General features: G+C 41.5%; 2 protein-coding genes and 1 long non-coding RNA gene across 8 annotated transcripts in view; all 3 read left to right on the forward strand.

The window, feature by feature from the left end:
- The window catches only part of osbpl9 (oxysterol binding protein-like 9), a 30670-nt gene extending 21047 nt beyond the window's left edge, over positions 1 to 9623 (forward strand). For all 3 annotated transcript variants that reach the window (XM_084548364.1, XM_084548365.1, XM_084548366.1), the window contains 14 exons: positions 1411 to 1509; positions 2781 to 2940; positions 3190 to 3302; positions 3448 to 3563; positions 3684 to 3769; positions 3874 to 4054; positions 4949 to 5033; positions 5203 to 5313; positions 5403 to 5466; positions 5550 to 5690; positions 5829 to 5907; positions 6020 to 6111; positions 6212 to 6347; positions 7510 to 9623. In XM_084548364.1, the coding sequence (XP_084404490.1) occupies positions 1411 to 1509; positions 2781 to 2940; positions 3190 to 3302; positions 3448 to 3563; positions 3684 to 3769; positions 3874 to 4054; positions 4949 to 5033; positions 5203 to 5313; positions 5403 to 5466; positions 5550 to 5690; positions 5829 to 5907; positions 6020 to 6111; positions 6212 to 6347; positions 7510 to 7584 (1538 nt within the window). In that variant the 3' untranslated portion in view covers positions 7585 to 9623. The remainder of the gene's footprint in view (positions 1 to 1410; positions 1510 to 2780; positions 2941 to 3189; positions 3303 to 3447; positions 3564 to 3683; positions 3770 to 3873; positions 4055 to 4948; positions 5034 to 5202; positions 5314 to 5402; positions 5467 to 5549; positions 5691 to 5828; positions 5908 to 6019; positions 6112 to 6211; positions 6348 to 7509) is intronic.
- A 2077-nt stretch (positions 9624 to 11700) lies between these two features.
- On the forward strand, positions 11701 to 14697 carry LOC311491029. Of its 3 annotated transcripts, none has more exons than XR_014699173.1 (11): positions 11701 to 11716; positions 12216 to 12260; positions 12358 to 12406; positions 12577 to 12624; positions 12798 to 13061; positions 13252 to 13299; positions 13492 to 13520; positions 13712 to 13758; positions 13941 to 14009; positions 14189 to 14217; positions 14434 to 14697. It is a non-coding gene; the product is annotated as an uncharacterized lncRNA (long non-coding RNA). The 3 variants fall into 3 exon arrangements; XR_014699174.1 differs by having other exon boundaries at positions 13022 to 13061; positions 14434 to 14687; XR_014699175.1 differs by having other exon boundaries at positions 13022 to 13061; positions 13495 to 13520; positions 14434 to 14687.
- Positions 14698 to 15330: 633 nt separating this feature from the next.
- tor3a (torsin family 3, member A) lies at positions 15331 to 20420 on the forward strand. Of its 2 annotated transcripts, XR_014699178.1 has the most exons (7): positions 15331 to 15752; positions 15902 to 16024; positions 17483 to 17748; positions 18372 to 18547; positions 18871 to 18995; positions 19181 to 19995; positions 20078 to 20420. XR_014699178.1 is itself a non-coding variant. In XM_084549052.1 (6 exons), exons 1-6 carry the CDS (start codon positions 15584 to 15586, stop codon positions 19426 to 19428), a joined length of 1107 nt encoding a protein of 368 aa, XP_084405178.1. In that variant the 5' UTR covers positions 15331 to 15583; the 3' UTR covers positions 19429 to 20420. The 2 variants fall into 2 exon arrangements, 1 of the variants encoding a protein (XP_084405178.1); XM_084549052.1 differs by having other exon boundaries at positions 19181 to 20420.
- Positions 20421 to 20741: the final 321 nt, after the last annotated feature.

Consider the following 20741-nt stretch of genomic DNA (forward strand, 5'->3'; position numbering starts at 1 on the left):
GACAAATGCTTCTTTCTGCCATTTAATCTGCACAGGCTATGATTCATCAATAATTTGTCCCTCGACATTTTAGGTTGTGGTTTTTCAATGGAAACGCATATAGTGAGATGTGCCGTAACTTGAGACACGTTCTAGTGTAACAATATCAACATTGTGCATGGTTTTGGAACCTATTCTAAACGTTCTCTCAGCCTTGAAGGTTAATTGATACGTGTTATGTTACTGACTGTTGAAAACTGACAGCAGTATCAGGCAGCGTGATAACTTCAAGATGTGGAAAAATATTTCTGTTGACTGAATTCTAATCTTTGTGGTGACAACACACCCAAAATATCTTTAAGTATATTTAACACATATATATATATATATATATATATATATATATATATATATATATATATATATATATATATATATATATATATATATAATAAAATCTGGTGTCTGTCTTAGCTCAGTTTGATGGGTTCTCTTTGTCTGCTGGCAGGACTTGTGTGAAAATCTGCTGAAGTTTGGAGTCGTTTTTTTAAAACGTTAAACTAAACAGAAACAAGCAAACACACTCTAGAAACTAACTGAGCTGAAAACAGCTGTAAAGTGGGACATAGACGCCGTAACCTATGCACGTAGCCTACGTCGGTGTGAGCCATTTATGCTTATGTGCTCGTCAGTCTGGCCCGCTCTGTAAAAATGCCCCGTGTCTTTTTTGCCAGTCGGGTTCATTTTTGTTTCTACTTCCTGCTTCACTTTTAACAATAGTGACTGAAATTTCACCAAAGACGAGCCATACAAACGTTTGTATCTCCAAACATCCTCAGTTAAACTTTCTTCGACGTGTTCTGGCTTTATTGATCCGAAACAACCAATTCAAAATTTGCAGATATGGAGAGGCAGCTGGAAATACTAAAGCAGAAACACACTACTACCAAGCAGGTCAATCACAGTTCTTGCAGTCTGCGTCGCTGCGGCGCATGGTTACATTTCTGGGGAGGTGCACGTCGGTTACGGCGCTAGGGTCTGCGTAGAGGTCTGCGTTGTCGCCGTAGCTTCTGCGTCAACTTAGCGCAGAAGTATAAAAATAACTGTTGCATTATATGCATTTCAAACGTCATTCTGTTTATGTTATTCTGCATGGAAGCAGATTCGTGTTCTCCTCACTGCTGACTACATTTTTGGCTATTACTGTCAAATGACTATGACTAGACGGTTCAAAAGTGCCCAAAGTAGACCATTCTAATTGTGTCCTCTTAAAAGTCTGTGTAAACCCCCTCACAGCTGAAACCTCTGTCTCAGATCATTTTCTCAGCCTCAGCCTCTCGACACGTGGGAAGAGGAACTGGTTTTAATGTGATCTTGCTTCATTTTGGGGCCTCAGTGCTTAACTCATCTGCTTTCGCTTTTTTGTTTAAGACGCTTCTCAGGTGTGTAAATCAGACCAACGACCCTCCACATTACCTGTTGGTCCCGTCGTGATGGGAAGTTTGCAGACCCCAACTCCCAACAGCACAGGTAAACGTTCACTCCAACAGATCAGTGATACTTTGTGAATATTCTGAATGTGTTTTCCTGGTTTGATGCTTTGGTTTAAATTAATTTATCAAACATCCAAAATTAATAAATATCACTTGATAGACTTTTACTTGTTGGCATGCAAGTTGAAACTTGTACAGAGTACTTGAAGAACTTTTCATTAGTCTTAAAATGATCCATTTTTAAAGCCGTTATATTTGATATATTACAGTAGAAATTGCTGAAATGATCGGGCGAAAACACTGCAACAGTGTGAAAGGGATGACTTGTCGTGATGAGAGTGCAGTGAGGCTGAATCTGCAGCTTTTGCTCTGCTTTATGGAGCATTACTGAGAGTTTCAGTTCATTGTTTAGCTGTCCGATCTGTGGATTTAAGGGTTTTGTTCAATCTCGCTGCTCTCATAGCTGCAGCTTTGGCTGCACAGGCAGCTGTTTTATAAACCTACTGTGCACTACGAAGATGAGCACAAGTAGAACCTAACAGAGCGGAGCATCTAGCTGCTAAAGAGGCAGATATTCATAAGAGGTAGTGGAAACCACAGTGAAAACTACACACAGAGCGAAAGTAGACCAAATTTGGACTTGAATCCATGAAGTATTATGTTGCTAAGTAGCTCCTCGATAGTATTTATTACCTGTTCCAGAGATCCAGTCTTTATGAGAAGGTTGTTTTGTTGGTTGCTGTCTTCAAGAATGATCTTAACCTCTTGTATGTATAAAAGACTGTACGTGCACTGTGCTTCTATTACAAGTTTCATGGACGTGTTCTGTTTCTCATTCCCAAGCAACACTTTTTTTTATAGAAATAACACTCCAAAATAGTGCTGTTATTACATTTACACACAAACTGAAACTAAAATGATTCTCAACTATGAAAGCAAAAGTAGTAACAATATTAAGTAAATTAAAAACCTGAGAGCCGAAGCAAAGGAAAGCACATTCTGCTGCCTGTTTGTCTGCCGTGCTGAGGCAGCAGTTTTAAATCGCTGTGCTGTGCACTAAGGAGAGAGGCTGCATGCTTCAGAGTACTGTCAATATGCTCTGCAGAGAACACCATCACTATATCAAGCTTAATGTTCCTGTATGCACAGTCTGCATCGCAGCACGGCTCAAAAATTATTCTCCAGTTAAACAACATGCTGTTGATTTGATCATCATGACCTGTGTGAATAAAGTTATTACATCGATAAAGGAAAAATGCTACAAGACACTTGACGTGTGGTGTTTGTTCTCCTGTGTTGTTCTATCAGGGAGTGGCCCGTCAGGCCCCAGTAGCGGCATCGCCTCCCCGGCTCACATCCCCCTCCCCTCGCACTCGGTGCCGGACTTCTCCTATTCCTCCAGCGAGGATGAGTTCTACGATGCCGACGAGTTTTACCAGAGCAGCACTTCCCCCAAACACTGCATAGAGTGAGTAAAGCTTCACCCCGCCTCCCTGCAAACAACACTGCATAATAATCTATTGTTTTATAGCTGGAAAGCAACACCATTATTATAGAGTTCAGCTGGGACAATGATACTTGGAGCGAATGAAAAGTGGCTTTGGTCAGACAGCCTAACAACAAAATTGCCTTAGAATTTCTTCCCACTCTTTATCACCATATCTCTCCTGCTTCCTGCTTCCTGTCCAAATGATATTTCTCCTCCTCTGCACTCCAGTCCCTCAGGGCCTCCAGCTGCCTCGCCCCTCGCTAATGAAGAAACGGGGTTGAAACGACCCAACACCACAGAGTCCCTCAACTCATCCATGTCCAACGGCACCACAGATGCAGGTAAACAGAAAAGTAGAACTCGAATGAGGCTATATTACAGCCTCATTCACTAGACAGTAGTAGGAGGGGGGGCTATTTAACACATGGAAAAGGGCTGGGAACCACATGTTTTTCCAGTCACGTGAGCCTCTGCTGTTGTCTTCAGACCAGTTTGACCATGATGACCGCGATGACGATGGTGAGGGGGAGTCTGTGGAAGAGCACAAGAGTGTCATCATGCATCTGCTCTCTCAAGTTCGTTTAGGCATGGACCTCACCAAGGTAAGGATCGCTGTGTCTTACTGATGTTTGACTCCAGTCTTAAGGTCTAACTAGTTTGCAAGTTGTTCCTTCTGAACAAAGCGTACAACTTAGACTTTTCTCCTTCCTTGTGTTTGGCAGGTGGTCTTGCCTACCTTCATCCTAGAAAGGAGATCTTTGCTAGAAATGTATGCAGACTTCTTTGCACATCCCGACTTATTCGTAAGGTACGTACCACCAGCTCTCCTGTTTCCTGTGTGCAAGTTATCATTTCATTGAGATAATCGAAGAGCTATAAATGCTCAACACGCGTTCATTTGTCTTCCACTAGTATCGCTGACCAGCCGGAGCCCAGAGAGCGCATGGTTCAGGTGGTGAAGTGGTACCTGTCAGCTTTCCATGCAGGGAGGAAAGGCTCAGTGGCCAAGAAACCTTACAACCCAATCCTGGGTGAGGTCTTCTACTGCCACTGGGATCTTCCCCGCGACACAGATGATCCTTCTCCACACACGGTGAGTCCTTGTGATGCTGCCATCAGGGCTGTCAAACGCTGCTTGGCTCCTTACTACCACGACACATCTCACTCAGCATCTGTGCCTGAATACTAGTGAATTTTACCTGCTGAAGGTAGTTCATGTCTAATTTGATGCATTTGGTCAGAAAAGCAAAACCTGTTATTTTACTTTTTGCCTTTAAGGACCATTGAGTCGTTGAAGGTGATATTTGGTTACGCAAATAAGCTCAAAATACCAGCTTAGCAAACACTAGCTGTGTTTACATCAGGGCTTGGTTGCTTTTTATGTAAATTTGAACTTTTTCCACCACAAAATGTGTTTGTCATGGCTACAATTGAAGTACATACACCTTAGGCAAATAAATTTAGACTTAACAGTTCCTCACATTTAATCCTGGTAAACATTCCCTGTCTTGGCTCAGCTGGGGTCACTACTTTACCTTAGCTACATGCTCATTGTCCATTTGGAAGAACCATTTGTGACCATGGCTGATGTCTTGACAAGGTGCTTCAGTATATCCACATACTCTTCCTCCCTCATTGGTGCCATTGATTTTGTGAACTGCACCAGTACAGTGCAGCTAACACCCCGACAAGATGATGCTGCCACTCCCATGCTTCACAGTTAGGATGGCCAGTAGTTATAAGACTCTGGTCTGTCGTATTTCATGCACATTTCCATCTTCAACCTCTTACATGTAGCTCAGCAGCTCTCCCTTTTGTGACACAATGACCAAGTCGTGTTTTGTCAGGCAGAATACAAATACAAATTACTTGAGGTTCACTCTTTAACACACCCAAGCATTCGTATTGCATGCAGTCGCAAAAAATGAAAAATGATACAGCTCGGGTTTTATATATTCTCTCTCCTTCCATCTTGTTCTGATTCCAGGAGACGGTATCGGAGGGTCCAGTTCCCTGGTCTTCAACCAATAGTGTGTGTTTTGTGGCAGAGCAGGTCTCTCACCACCCACCCAGTGAGTGTCTACCTTGTTCTTCAGCATGATTACCTTTAACCAGATGGGATCTAAAAGTCTGCAGTGGCTGTTTTTGAAAAGTGACCTCTACCTTGTTTTTTACTTTAATATCACTGGTATGTTGCCACTTTTGTACCAATGCTCTGTGTTTCCTCTCCTTCTTTTGCAGTCTCTGCATTCTACGCAGAGTGTTTACGTAGGAAGATCCAGTTCAATGCTCACATCTGGACTAAGTCCAAGTTTCTAGGCATGTCCATAGGTGTCCACAACATTGGACAAGGTACACACTGCAATAGACACTGCCTCATACGCTCCCAAATACACATTTCTACACTTCCTGGACCTCTAATAACTCTGATTTGTATCTAGGCTGTGTATCCTGTTTGGAACATGATGAACATTACATTCTCACCTTCCCTAATGGATACGGCAGGTACGGGTTACTCTGCCCCTGTATTTATCTTTTATCGTTGTATTACTATTAGCTTCTTCACTTACCTGAACCCGTCTGTTCAGGTCGATTCTGACCGTGCCGTGGGTGGAACTGGGCGGCGAGTGCAACATTTCTTGCTCCAAGTCGGGCTACAGCGCTAACATCGTGTTCCACACCAAACCTTTCTATGGAGGAAAGAAGCACAGGATCACAGCTGAGATTTTGTAAGATGAAAAAGGATATACAGTTTAAATCACAGTTTATAGACTGTCAAAAACTCGTAGCAGATTAAAGCACCCAGTCTTTTCAACAAATATAGAACCACAATTATCTTTTTTTCACAATCCCTTTTTCTATTTCAGTCCGCCTAATGACAAGAAGTCTTTCTGCTCCATCGAAGGAGAATGGAATGGAGTGATGTACGCCAAGTGGGCAACTGGAGTGAGTCACTTATTACTGCTTTCTGTACATTTTTCTTGAATTTATTTGTTGAAACAAAATTTAGGAATTCAATTCAATAGATAAATTCATGCATGAATGAATGTGCTTCCAGGAGAACACAGTGTTCATAGACACCAAGAAGATGGGCATCGTTAAGAAGAAAGTGAGGAAGCTGGAGGACCAGCTCGACTACGAGTCCCGAAGGTGAGAGGAGAATCTGTTTCTTGCTTTAGCAGTCTTCCAAAACACTCTTCTTTCAGTTGAAAGTAAACTCAGTTTGGCTGCCACACTTTCATTCCAACAGGCTATGGAGGGATGTGACGCTGAACCTGAAGCTAAAAGACATCGATGCAGCGACGGAAGCCAAACACAGGTTGGAGGAGAAACAAAGAGCCGAAGCCAGAGAGAGAAAGGAGAACGAGCAGCAGTGGGAGACCAGGGTGAGGCTTTCTGCTTTTGTTTTTCAGCCACCAGAGAGAACAAAACCGCTGCTTCTGCTAAAATATGAAAACACTGACTCAAAGCTTATGAATTACAAATGACCAAATCTGAATCAGAGGTTGCGCTAGACTTTTTCATTGTCTGTCATTTTGACTGACAGGGTCATAAAAATCCCGTCATAATATTCAATATTCATTCATTTAAGCAAAAAAAAAAAAAAAAAAAAAAAAACTGCACCAGCAGCTCCGGTGGTTTCTTTGCTTACTGCAACATGATTTTTTAGATGGCACCATAGGGTTGAAGTGCTTCAGTGGTATGCAAACTCTTCTTTTTGCACAATTTGCACAAAACCCCGCTTTTATCAAGGCTTCCATCAGGTAATTTTTTTTTTTTTTTTAATAAAATTTGCCTTCCATCAGTCCTAGCAACTGGCTTTCATCCAATTACTCCGTTGGCCGAGCTCTGACGTGTGCATCAGTACTGACAAAAGTTCCTCGATGTTTGGAACGCAAACTGCGAATAGAGATGAGAGCCAATTAATAACCTCACTCGCCACCAAGTGGTCAAGGGTGTGAATTGCAATCTGTCAAAATGACAGATGACCTTCAGATTTTTCTGTCACAGTTTTAAAAAGAACGGTCAATGACAGAAAATATTCGGTTAGCGTGACCCCTGATCTGAATACCACACATACACAAGGGAAAAATAGGGTAAGGATTTTCATGATTGAGAGTCAGTCTAAATTTAAAGCATAAAAAAGATTTGAGGCGACATGAAGTGAATGGCTACAAGTAGAACTTATCCCAACTTTGGGGTTGGGACAACGACCAGTGGAAGTGTCTGATACCGTTGATTGACATATGTCCCCCAAACCTTTCACCGTCCGCAATTTTGGTTCCTACCACCTCATTTGGCCTCGTTTACAGCTTTTCAGAGAGCTAGCTCTGTCCATACATTAACAATATTTTTAAGTTCTGCTTGTTTCAGTCGGAAACATTTAGCTTGGGATGTATACAAGAGGGTAACCTAGGCAACTAGTGGCTGAAACACTGACGAGCAACCAAGTGGCTTTAGAAGTGAACAGGGTTTTTATTTTAGTTCTGATACGGTTGTTTCCAATGTCCGAGTCTAATAATTGCTGTTCCTTGTGTGTTTGTGCAGCTATTCCACGAGGACGGGGAGTGCTGGGTCTACGATGAGCCGCTACTAAAGAGAATAGTCTCTCAGAGGCACTGAGAAGACTTGCCCCCACACTCTGTTAAAACACACGCATATGCATAAAGAAATGCACACACAGCAGAGTCTTCATAAGAACTCTTTTGCAAAACCACTTCTTATCCAAGCCTTGGAATGACTGATGATTGAATATGTACACTGCTTTGCATTTGACTGTAAACCAATATGGAAATGAATGAAAAGCATCAAAGATGTAACATGAATATTAGTAAAAATCCTCTCCTTCTTCGGGCAATCTCACCTCCACCGCCACCGCCACCGATACCCGCCTCCTGCCAACACGAGACTCGGCAGGGCAGAGTTGAGACGGGAGAGGCGACGCGTCTCTCCGCCGTCCACAAGCTTCTCACAACCCTTCAGCAGTTCTACAGGACGAGTCCGAGCGGCAGTCATTCCCTGCATACATGTTTTGTTTTGTGCAGGGGGGGCAAGATGGCGTTCAATTCAAGTAAAGCTTGACAAATAAAACAGCGCTCTACATCTCAGGGAATCTGGTGACTGAGGAAAGAAAGCTGCTGCCCCCTCCCAGAGTCTGACAGCCTTATACCGGTGGAGCGGATAAATCTTAAAGGGGCGGGAGAGAAATTCTCTGCTTGCCTGCAACTACTTGTTTATATATAGATATACATATGATGGATATATAAATATATATTCTTTTTATTTTCAATGCTCTTTTTGTTCATTTTTCTTTCTGGCAATAGTGTAAAAAATATTTGAGGATCTGAACTTGATGGCTTTACACCTTTAGGAATCATTCCATTTAGCATTTTTGATGTTTTGTTCCAATTTAACTTTTAGCCACCTGTGTGATCATCCACGCTGTTCTCCAGAAGCAAAGCTCCCCCCCCCCCCCCCCCGCCCCGCCCCGCCCCAACATGAGCCATTGCATCTAAACACTCTGATTGGGAGAGTTGTGCAAGATTCAAGGAATATATGCAATACAGATAGAAGTTAATTACATTGCCGGTCAAAGGGGAAGTTTGGATGTCACTATGGCAAAAAGGGACTTCCATCTGGACGGAGAACAAACACTCCCCTGAGAAGGTTTCCATGTTACATGAAGGCATTTATGAACAAATGATTGTTTACATGTTTTTGTCTTTCTGGACAGCTGATCCACAAGCGAGGACGTAAGGTTAGGACTTGAGTATTTAAAGTCTCCCCCTTTGTTCTCTGCATCCGACTGTCCTTTGTTTCCTCTCTGACACCGGAGTGGATCGCCTTGCTCCGATGTGAAAACGAGGAACCAGAGTAGACCTTTGAAACTTGCACACTGTGGTTTCATAGTGCTGCTACAGTCCACACCACATTCTACTGCTTCACTCTGTCGGAATATTATTATTTTTTGTCTTAATTTTTTTTTTCTCCAAAGATTAAGAACCACATAGAGGGCAGTATTTATTCTGCTGTACACCTATGCTTTTTGAACCGTCATTCTCTTATTTATAGCTACATGAGTTGGATCTAAATGCAATGATATTTGGATGAGATAGAGAAATAATAATAAAGAAAAAAAGATTTTCACTTAAAAGATGTTGTAGCAAGCTCATAACAATCCTTTATCTTTGCGTGGTTAAAAATATCATGTTTCCTACTCGATATTTGGCCATAATGTTTAAGTAAGTGTGCTGATTAAAATGGGAGGAGATCCTTTGAGTCATCAGTTCAGCTAATCCGGTGAAGGGATGTCTAAAGATTGCTGGTGCTCTATGCAAATCCAGTGACATACTCATTAAAAATCCCGTAGTCGTAGCCGTTGACTTTAATGTTCCTGTAAAAGCAGTCAACAATGCCTTCAGAAATAAGCCAACTGAAATAAGAATAAACTAACTAAATTTAAGGTTATTACTTTGTATTTTTTTTCCTCCGTGTTTTGTCTTTGTAAATTCTGTTGAATAGAGGCCTTTCCATTTATTTCAGTATTGCCTGATAGAGAGCAATCAAAACAAATTTGTTTTTAGTTTTCTCCTCTTCATAACCATTGATTGTATCCGATTCTACTGTTTATTGAAGCATAATATTAAATCTCCATGAGTTTATTCCTGAGAGACTTTGTCATGGTTCTTTCAGAGGAGCAACTCCCAGGTTTATTTATTTACTTCCTGAAATAAAGAATCTCAGTTCAATTCACTTTATTGAAAACATGTGCCTGATGAGATGAGCATGGCTGCGTTGAGGTTCCTGTGTCACTCTCAAGATCAAACACAGCACAGTGCATATGAAAAAGTACTTGACATCTTCATACACATAGGTACCAAAACTATCCAGTCTCTGCTTTCCAGCATGTCAATTAGTTGATGTCAGTTTCAAGATTCAAGATTTCTTTATTGTCAATTTCTCAATACGTTTGCAACATACAGAAAAATGGAAAAACGTTTCTCTCTCTTTCTCACATAATAATAAATAAAATGAAATAAAAACCTAAATAGACCTAAAGTGGGTGAAGTTGGCAGTGAAACAGCTGCTATGTAAACATTCTGTATATAATATAAATATAGGGAATAAATAGAAAATAGAATAGAAGTTTGAACCGATCTTCCAGCTGAATGGATATTAACGCTAATTTTAATATCAAATTTCAGTTGTCATCTTTGGTTTTAATTTTATGTTTACTCTAGGTGCTAAAACACATGTTTGGAGAGTGATTATACTTAATTTCATGGAAGATGACACTGAGCTGGGATGAACTTGTCATGGAACTGATTTATAGCTGGGTCACAGAGGTGTGGCCTACTAGTTTTGTGTCAGCACCAAATAAATATACACTGCCTGGCCAAAAAAAAAGTCGTACAAGCCTCCTATTGGATAATTAACTGCATGGGTGATTATCTTTCAGCTGGCAACAAGTTATTTAACCCCAACTGATGCAATGAGTAGCTTCTCATGTCTTAAACAACCATGTCTAAAGACACATCCCGTGGTCGTGGAAAAGATGTTAGTCTGTTTGAGAAGGGTCAAATCATTGGCATGCATCAAGAAGAGAAAACATCTAAGGAGATTGTAGAAACTACTAAAACTGGGTTAAGAACTGTCCAACGCATTATTAAAAACTGGAAGGATAGTGGGGAACCATCGCATCGGGGTAAGAAGAGAGGCAGATGAAGTGATGCACCCATCATGCCTAGTGCCTACTGTACAAGCCTGTGGGGGCAGTGCTATGATCTGGGGTTGCTGCAGTTGCTCAGGTCTTGGTTCAGCAACATTATGTGCCCAAAGAATGAGGTCAGCTGACTACCTGAATATACTGAATGACCAGGTTATTACATCAATGGATTTTTTCTTCCCTGATGTTCACGGATATATTCCAAGATGACAATACCAGGGTTCATGGGGCTCAAATTGTGAAAGAGTGGTTCAGGGAGCATGAGACATCATTTTCACACATGGATTGGCCACAACAGAGTCCAGACCTTAAGCCCATCGAGAATCTTTGGGATGTGCTGGAGAAGGCTTTGCACAGTGGTCAGACTCTCCCATCATCAATAGGAGATCTTGGTGAAACATTAATGCAACACTGGATGGAAATAAATCTTGTGAGATTGCAGAAGCTTATCGAAATGATGCCACGGCGAATGCATGCTGTAATTAAAGCTAAAGGCAGTTTAATGAAATATTAGAGGCGGGGATCTTTTATTTTTTGGTGGCGACGTTTTATTGGCCTTTTATTGTAGATTTAAATGCTTGTATATCTATATATATTTTGACAATCCAACCCAGCCCCCTGTAATTGTTTCATTTGGACATTGGGATGATCTTCCGAACTATTTTTAAATATTTCTTCAATGAATTATCCAGAGTTGCTCCCATGACTACTGATATTCTGATGCAAAATGTCAGATCTATTCTGGTCTATTCTGACTTTTATCTATCCCATCAACCTCCAGTTGTTTATTTTACGTATTTTATTGTTTATTTTATTTATATATATTTATATGAATGCGCTTTACTTTAATTGTTTTGATGAATGGAACAGAAATAGCAACGTAATCCACATTGATGCGTATATTAATGCATTGGGCCAGAGGGGGCGCTAGACATCCGGTCATTTCTTTTTACCCATCAGCCAGTGCGACATCTTGTATAAAAACGCCTCGCGCCCTCCGTCCTCTCTCACTCTACTGCGCTCTGCGAGGTAAATATGTCTCTTCTTTTCTACCCTACTGCTTCTCCTTCTGTGATTTTACATGTAATATTCAGTTGTTAAAGTATCTGTGGTTTTGTAAACTATATATTTACAGTGCTGCGCACTTGCTTTTTAACTGTTCATCTACTTTAAATGAGTGCGCTAACGTTAGCAGGCCTCAGCCACGTGCTTCACCTAGCATGTTGGCGTAATAACTGTCTACGTATCTATTGGGTCTTTATTCCACGTGGCAGCGTCGTCCCTTGGCTAAATGATGAAACAAATGTTGGTAGGGACATCTGAATAATGTGAAGAAACGCCAACAATTCTGACTTCATGGGACGATGGCTGCAAGAGTAGCTATAGGCCGGGTAGGGTTAGCTGCATAGCTCTAGCTGCAGGATGTTCAACGTTTTAACTTTATTTCAAGTGTAAAAAATGTACCCAGGCTTCAGATTCATCCAGTCTTTCATTAAGTATTAATATGAGAATTTGATTGTTTCTCCAGGTCTGGGACCCCTATCCTCATGGAGATGAATGTGAACAACAAATGGTGAGGAACCAGAAGTTAATTAATGGTGTCAAGTTAAATTACTCGACTGCACCTCCTGATGCATGTGCTAATTTTTTTTTCCTCTAAATTTATTTAGGCTCTTAATGCAGCTTCCACCTCTTGGAAATCACCACTTAACCTGATAGGTAAGTTTACTTCTATTAATTGTTTTGTCTTGAATCGAAGTCGATGATGATTTAAGTGTAAGAGTAGTGGACAGAAGAGATTTCTGAGCAATTTCACACTGAGACTTTACTTTTTAGGGGTTTGCTTTTCACGCATTCTACAAAAGTACTAATAAGATTACTTTTCATAGGTGTGGGGAGCAAAAAGTCCTGAGACATGACGAGGCAGAACAATGAAGGTGAGACCACGTTTTGCTTCAGTTGCAGTGGCGATGGATGTGTGCTCCTCTGAGGTGTACCATGTGGTGATTGTACTGTAGCACTGGGTTTTGTTTTTGGCTTAGCAACAGTAGGTGGCTGTATTTTATTTTAGTGTAGGGTTTAATCACTGATTCTGAGATATTTCTTGCAGTTATGATATCCATGCTACGTGTAGACACACCTCAGGACAGCATCAGTCTGCCTTTACCATGATCCCCCGGTGCTCCTGTGATGACATTTATTTGCTACTCTCGACAAGATGGATGACGATATTTGCAACCACCAATTTGCTTTGTCTGAGGCACTGGCAGCGTGATGCCTGCTATCTAGACATGAAGATATTTTGGCTAACCCTCTTCATTTGCTTACCTGCAGGTGTGCTCGTGTGAGAAAACCCTTCTGACAGCCACAACAGGTAATGAGCTAAAATATGTTGACTTAATGGGTTCTTATGTCAAACTGTCAATGATGATTTTTGTTAAAAAACAATGGGAATCTCTCTGAAAAAGAGTGAAAGAGAACTTTTTTCTGATGCAGTATTTACATTTATAAAATGTAATGTTATGACTTGGACTTTTGAGTAATGTCTGGTATGTGATTTGCAGATGGTCCTGATGATGGATCCTGTCTTCAGATTCTTGGAGCAGTAACAGGTGAGTTTGTCCTGAAAGGTTGACCTGTAAAATTCGAGTCTTGTCTGATGCGGTGATGATAGCATAGTTCAGCGGATAAAACATGAAGATTTTGCTATTGTCTTTCGCTCCTAGCTGATGCATCAACCTCCACAACCAGTGAGGCTGTCTGATTTGTGAACAGAATTTAAATTTTATCTTTTGTTTTTCCAGAAGAGTCCTCCTCCAAAGGCCAAGTGAAGGTGAGTTCAGAAACTGAAGCACCACTCTGCAATTTAAAAATGCTTGATACAATGATGATCGCATAGTTCAGCGGATAAACCATGAAGATTTTGCTATTGTCTTTCGCTCCTAGCTGATGTATCAATTTAAACTTACACCTTTTCCCTGGAGTGTTTAATACACTGTAATAACAGCCTTTTCTCTTCACCAGATGATTACACCTTCTTGGCAGACTGGTCACGATTTCCCTCCTGGCTGGTAAGCATTTTATTGTACATTTGCCTCCTGTGCAGTTGACATCCTTCAGATATGATGATTTTTGAATCAGGTCGCTGATCCAGTTGAGGAAATTAGTCGCAAATTCTGATCTGACCTTTTCTTACCGGAAAAGGCCTGCACAGGTTTTTTACTTGCATTGACCAGAAACTGTTACTTCACAGAGCACAGAATGGGAGTTTGAATGCTTGGAGAAGCTTTTGAGGACAGAAAAGGACAAACATGTGGCTAAGGTAAGATGGCAAGACCTCCCACCAGGTGCAAAAATGATGATGGGCTCAGTGATGTCTAAACAAATGTCTGACCTGAACTAAAATGTAGACAAATGTGTTACTGAGCAGCCCAGTGAATTAAATGATGATCAACCAGTCACTGACTTGTAATAAGACTTTTTCCTTTCCCCCATTTTCAGGAAAGGAGCATTTCAAGATTATTCAACTGGTAAGTACATTATATTGAGAGAAGTTTAATGCCAGAGATTAAAAGGATTTGAGCTGACCAATCAGCCTGTGATGAAAAGATTCTGCCAAATGACTTGTGTTGATTATAACCCATACCGTTCCATTTATTCTGAGGCTATGTGGTCAGTCAAACATCAGTTTTCAATTCAATATAGATTCTCTTTCTTACAACCACATTTTTTTGTTCTCTCTACAGTTGAAGCCTTTGGCCAGTGAAGAGCAAGATGGTGTAGTTTGGATCCTCGACGCTTCAGACTACAATATTCTCCCTTGCATTTTGTGCAAATGTGTTTATTTGTAACTTGGAACATTACAGAAATAAAAATTTGTAATTGTACATCAAAGTTTGTGGTTGAATTTGTGGAATTGGGTGGATGTGCAACCTGGCCCAGTAAACATGGGATAGCTGTAGCATTTGTGGTTGAAGAGAGTGATTCAAATTGCTGTATTTTGAGTGTGGGGAATAAGCAAGCAGTGCTCTCCACTAAACATCTACAGCTGAAGTACTCTTGAGCATGGCACATGATATCATTACAAAGGATGCATTGACGTTTATATGAAAAAGGATGGACGGCTGCCAATGTTGGAAGCATGTGTACAATAATTACCATCTGAATTTAAGTAAAATTTGCTTTTTTTGGAGCTACTTCTCTTAAAACAAATCCCAGTCTTTTGCAAAATCAAGTGAATTGTCATTGAAGGGGAAGAAAAATGGAAAAACATGACGTAATGACAAATGTGCTTTATCTTATTCAGAAAGTTCCACATAAAACCAAGACGATTAAGTCAGCACCTTCATTAAAATGAATTGAATTTATAGTCTTTTGGACTTGCCACAAATGGCAGTGTCAACATATATTCTGAGTTTAAACTTAGTCCTCTTAATCACATAAAAATCTATTTAATCCCTGTAATTTTAATTTTTTAGTGTCTCTGGATTTATTTATTTTTTTTGTAATTCTGACCTCGTTTATGTTCATACTTCATACTTTATTTATTCAATTGTCTTCAATAAAGTTTAAAATAAAAAAATAAAAATTAAATAATAAATGTATACTAAACCATACGAGCCAAAGGTGGGTTTATTTTCTATACCCGGTCGCGCCACTTGGGCCGGATGTCGGATATATCAAACGGATGGGCGGAGCCAACTGAAAGCAGGGTTGAACAGCGAACAAAGCGAGCGCTCCTCTATGGCTGCCATCTAAAGCAGGGGGGGAGAGGGGGTAAACATCCCACGCAGAGCTGGCCCCCCGGTAAACCACCGGCTTGGAAATAAATGGGAGAGAAGAGTGGAGCTCGTCGTTCAGTCTGGCGTCGACCTCCTCGGATCCTCCTCTTCCCTGATGTATGTGCGCTGGCTGCTGCTGCCTCTGCTCTGCGCCCTGTCCGCAGAGGCCGACTTCTTCCAGTTCGACAGCCTTTGCAATGTCTCCACTTACTATTTTAATTACATTTATTGCAACATATGGGAGGGGGAGTGTCAGCCGAACCAAGACGATGCTACACAGCAAGGTAGGAGGAATCAAAATGGCTCTTTGTGGAGGTGTCATATCACAATGCGTTATGTAATCGTGTGTATATTGCCATTCTTCTCCTTGCGAACCATTTCCTCCTCGGATGGAGGTGGTGACACTGATTTATGTTGCTCTTACTGTGATCAGTTCCTACCAGAGACCCCTGGACAGGTCTCTTTCCGGACTATGTCAGCCTGCTGCATCAGTGGTACTGTAGCCTGGGGCAGTGCTGTGAGTCTGGAGACTGCAGGATAACCAACAACATCACAGGTAACACCCTGGCACCCAGGACAGAGGATCATTAATGTGATAGCACAGTCTCATCTGTTCAGTGTATCTCAACACAGAGCAGCTTTGATAGCCTTTAACTGTTAGTAGGTGGCAGTGGTGCAGGTTAACTCAGTGCATTACCTTCCTCAGGGTAGTAAGGCTTTGTCTGAAGACATAATTAGATCTAGTGTGCAGCAAAAACACACTAGATGAAAGTCTGAATATTTTAAAAGATATGTTTTTGGTAGGTTAATTTGCAGGTCGTGCCTCTGTGACCCGGCTCAGTCTTGTGAGATCAGGTAGCAGCTAGCTGATAAACCTCATATTCATGTAGTTAAAACATCACTAATTTATGAATGAAACAACATTTATGAAAGAAACAAAAGTGCAGTATCTTGAGAATTATTTTAACTTTGATTTAGCTTAACAGGATTGGACTCCAAACCATATAACATCTCACTCTTGGAAAAGAGTCTGTTCCTTTTCAGCCCGTGCAGAACCTACTGAATTTATTTTTAGGGCCTTTTTTGCGATTTCACACATAAATAAGCACAGCTATTAAGACGTTTTTTTACGCGTTAACTTGCACTGAAGCTATATATAGCCTGTGCACATATCATGCCATTTTCCTGGGGAGCACCAGAGAGACGGCATTAGTTCGGTTCAGTGACTCAAACAGTAGGAAAGAAAGAAAATACCCAAACGTATAGCCACACAAATACGTCCATGTACATGCATACATTCTTACATGCGTACAAGTCAATACAAAATGGTTTAAAATGAGCTCCAGCTGTCAAGACTAAATTTAATGGATGAGTAATAATAATCTAATGATAGAATATAGTCACATTTTCTTGTCTTTTTTTTTTTTTTTAGTGCTACTACTACCAGTGGACTTTTTACGCTTTCTTTTTTTGTCATGAAAACAGTCACAAATAGATTCAGGCTATGAACCACTGCTGCTTGAGAGACATTTGAAACAGAAGCTTTCTGATTTTCTGCAAACTGAGTAAAAATCCTGTTCAGCCTGAACTAACCTCTCACTCTTGGAAAAAGGTTTGTTGCTTTGAAAGACTCCAGGACCTGCTGAGTTTATTTTTAGGGGCTTTTACACTTTAACATATACAGTATGAATCAGAAAGCAGGTTTAGTGCCAATTACTTGCCGCTCACTTACAGTAGAGTAAAATAATTGTAATAACAAGCTCGGAAATGTTTATAGCACAACTGAAATGGAGTTTAAATGAATTTTTGGTGGTCTAAAACGTACAGAGTATAAAATACTGCAGTGTTATGCAACTGATACCAGGTACATGAGATAGGTGACTTATGGGGCTATATATTTTGTATTAGTTGCTGCATTTCGTTTTTCAAATAAGCACATATCCTGTACTTTAAAAAATGTCTTTAGGCTGAGTGCTGTGTCACTGCTGATATTTTCCTGTCTGCTCATTTTCAGGACTGTCAAGGGACCTTCAGACGAAGCTCCACGGACAGCACCTGGCCCAGTCTGTGGTTCTCAAAGCCATCCAGGGTTTTATCAACAACCCAGAGTCCAACAAGCCGCTGACGCTCTCCTTCCACGGCTGGTCCGGCACTGGCAAGAACTTTGTGGCCCGGATCATCGCTGATAACCTATACAGAGACGGGGTGAAGAGCGAGTGCGTCCGCCTGTTCATCGCCCCGTTCCACTTCCCACACGCCAGGCTGGTGGACACGTACAAGGTGGGACGTACGGAGCCCCCCCCTGGCACCGAGTTGACCTCCCTGTGTCAGGAACACGTTGTCTTGCTGCGTTGTTTGGGCACTCGCTTGCTTAGTCACATGTTTAGTGTACGTTTTGTAAGCCAGCGTATTAATGATAACGGCCACCGCTTGGCAGATGCTACAACACACGTACTGACAGACGTGGATTTTTGGAACCTGGCGTTTGTCCAACTGGGGCATGGGGTTGTACGTGTTCCCATCTATTTTTTCACAATCGGCACATAAGATTTCAAAATAGTTTACAGGATAACCTGCAGAGTCTGCAAAATGCTGTCTCTGCTGTGCCTACGTTTCCTGATAAGGCCTCCTGCTAAAGTTATAAGGATTAATTAAAATAACACATAATAGAACTTTAAAATAACATTTTTATTTGCTCCCAGCTGAATTACATTGGAAATTTGACCTACATATAACAGTATTATAGTACAAGTAGGTAAAACATCCAATAAAACAGTAACAGGGTATGACATGTGTAGCCTTTAGCCTGCAAATACTTTAAGTGAGCTGACTGTATTTTCTTCTGCGAGTCTAAACTTTCAGTGATTTTGACGCTGTGCTTTGTCCCTCTTCGTTGTGCCCAGGGTCAGCTGCGAGAAGCGATCCGAGACATGGTGTTGCGCTGCCCTCAGACTCTGTTCATCTTTGACGAGGCCGAAAAGCTCCACCCGGGCCTCATCGACGCCATCAAGCCCTACATGGACCACTATGACAACGTAGACGGGGTCACCTACCGCAGGGCCATCTTCCTCTTCCTCAGGTTAGTTGATCATTTCAGGAACAACCTGTCTGGTGGTGACGCTGGGTCAGACGCTCACTGCAGCTCAGACTGAATTGCACCTCTGTTCCGAATATTCCGGCAGCTCGTCTGTGATGAAGGATGTTTCTTCCTCCGTCTCCATTAGGCCTCTTTATGGATTTTCCATGTTTCCAATCAATCATGTCTGTTCAGTCAAACATAGAGAACCGTTTTTCTCTACAATCTTATATTTGGAGGTGACCAACACTGCATAGCAACATAAGTATATTGATGTGTAGAAAACTGCATTTTCATGTTTATTCTTGTGTCTGTTGTCACTGCAGTAACATCGGTGGAGCAACGATCAACGACGTAGCGCTGGACTTCTGGCACTCTGGTCAGAACAGAGAAGACATCGGTATGGAGGACCTGGAACATCGGCTACGAGCTGAGACTATGGAGTCTCAAGGTGTGCTGCAAACTTAAACTTAAGCCTCTCTTCAGGTTGCCAGATTCTGAGTGAATATGTAAGATTTACAGCTTTTGAGCTTCAAGAAGAAGTATGGGAGTGGTACTGGCAACCTTTTCTCATTAAAGCAAGCCCTTTTGAGATTAATATATTGGTGGCTCTTTAACTGTGTTTCTCTTTCCCAGGTGGGTTTGCGCAGAGTGAGCTGATGTCCGGTCACCTTATTGACTTCTTCGTGCCCTTCCTGCCTCTCGAGTACCGTCACGTCAAGCTTTGTGCACGGGATGCCTACGCAGCGCGGGGTCTGGAGACAGACGAAGCCACGTTGGACGAGGTTGCCAAGGCGATGCTCTACGTCCCCAAAGAGGAGAGACTGTTCTCAGCCCAAGGATGCAAGTCCATACCACAAAGGATCAACTTCTTTCTCCCCTAGAAGGTGAGACAGACGGAGGGAGAGACCTGGAGGAGGTGTAAGATTGCTTCACCAGCCCATCTGCATACAGAGCCACAGAGGAGGTGTGTCTTCTTTTCTCTGCTCTGCGTACTTCCCCCTCCTCCCGCAGACACAACACGTGTCTGCCCCAGGTCCCTCAGAGAAGGCCAGGCGGCAGTAGGCAGATCCGGAGCAGCATTCTGCGGAGATCAGCGTATTGATATCAGGACCGTCACGTGAAAGTGTGGCTGCTCTCCTTGACCTGCCTGGTCTGTGAACCCTCACGGTGTCAGGACAAAGAAGCTGAAGAAGGCAGCGGCTGCAGTGTGTGTGTGTGTCACAGAGGGATACTGATACATGCTTTGTCATACGTCTGTTCACCCTCAGCCAAAGTTGCACTGCTTTGTTTCCAACTCGGATAAGTTCATGTGTTAGTATTAGCATATCAGACACTGTATTCATGTTTTGTCACTGATTATTTATTGATATCATTTGTGCTGTTTGTTTTTTAACCGGTCACTTGTTGGTTCTTTTGCTACTGTTACGTGGAACAGTGTTATGTGAAGTGTTTGACGGCTAACATTTAAATTCCAGCAGTGATGAATATGTCAAGAGGCCGTGTGTCAAAAGCTGTCAAGCTGTGTGAAAGTTTTTGTGTAAATGTCTTTAATAATGATGATTTTAATTATTGATTAATTGCTTTTCGATGTCAGCAATTTAAACACTTAATATTGAGAACATTACTTTGGGTCATAGTCACGGTTTCAACCACACGTTCACTCTCACACATGTCTTTAAAGCGATGGGTCACGTCACAACAGAAACACGGAAAGAAATTATGTCAGACATGGTTTAAGGAAATAAACACTCAGTAAACCAACAGTTTTACAGTTTTAATTTCTTGTGTGGACTGTGTTTTTATTTATTATCGTTAATATTTTAGTAAAGCAAACACACCATGCTGCGTTTCATTTAAAAACCCCTGCACAAAATCCACGGACAGAGCAGAAATTGTGCAAAGCCTAATCGCTTCAGTTATTGACTTATTTCTACATCCCAAAATAAATATTGGCTTGCTTTTTTTACGGTTGTTTATTTTATTCTCTCCCGTCATAGTAGATCAAAACCTTCAAACGTTTTAGACAAACATTGGCTCCAAGAAACCGTATTAACCATTTTCCGTTATGTAAATCTGTGGTTCCCAAACTGGGCTCCGTGCCTCGGTCAGCTGGCTGCCAAAGATCACAGGGGTTGCAAAGGGTTTTCTGCCCCGAGGTTGTCAAAATTAGATTTGCTACTACCTTCACTTTATT

The sequence above is a fragment of the Chelon labrosus genome (genome assembly GCF_963514085.1).
Source record: "Chelon labrosus genome assembly, chromosome: 7".
Taxonomy (NCBI): domain Eukaryota; kingdom Metazoa; phylum Chordata; class Actinopteri; order Mugiliformes; family Mugilidae; genus Chelon; species Chelon labrosus.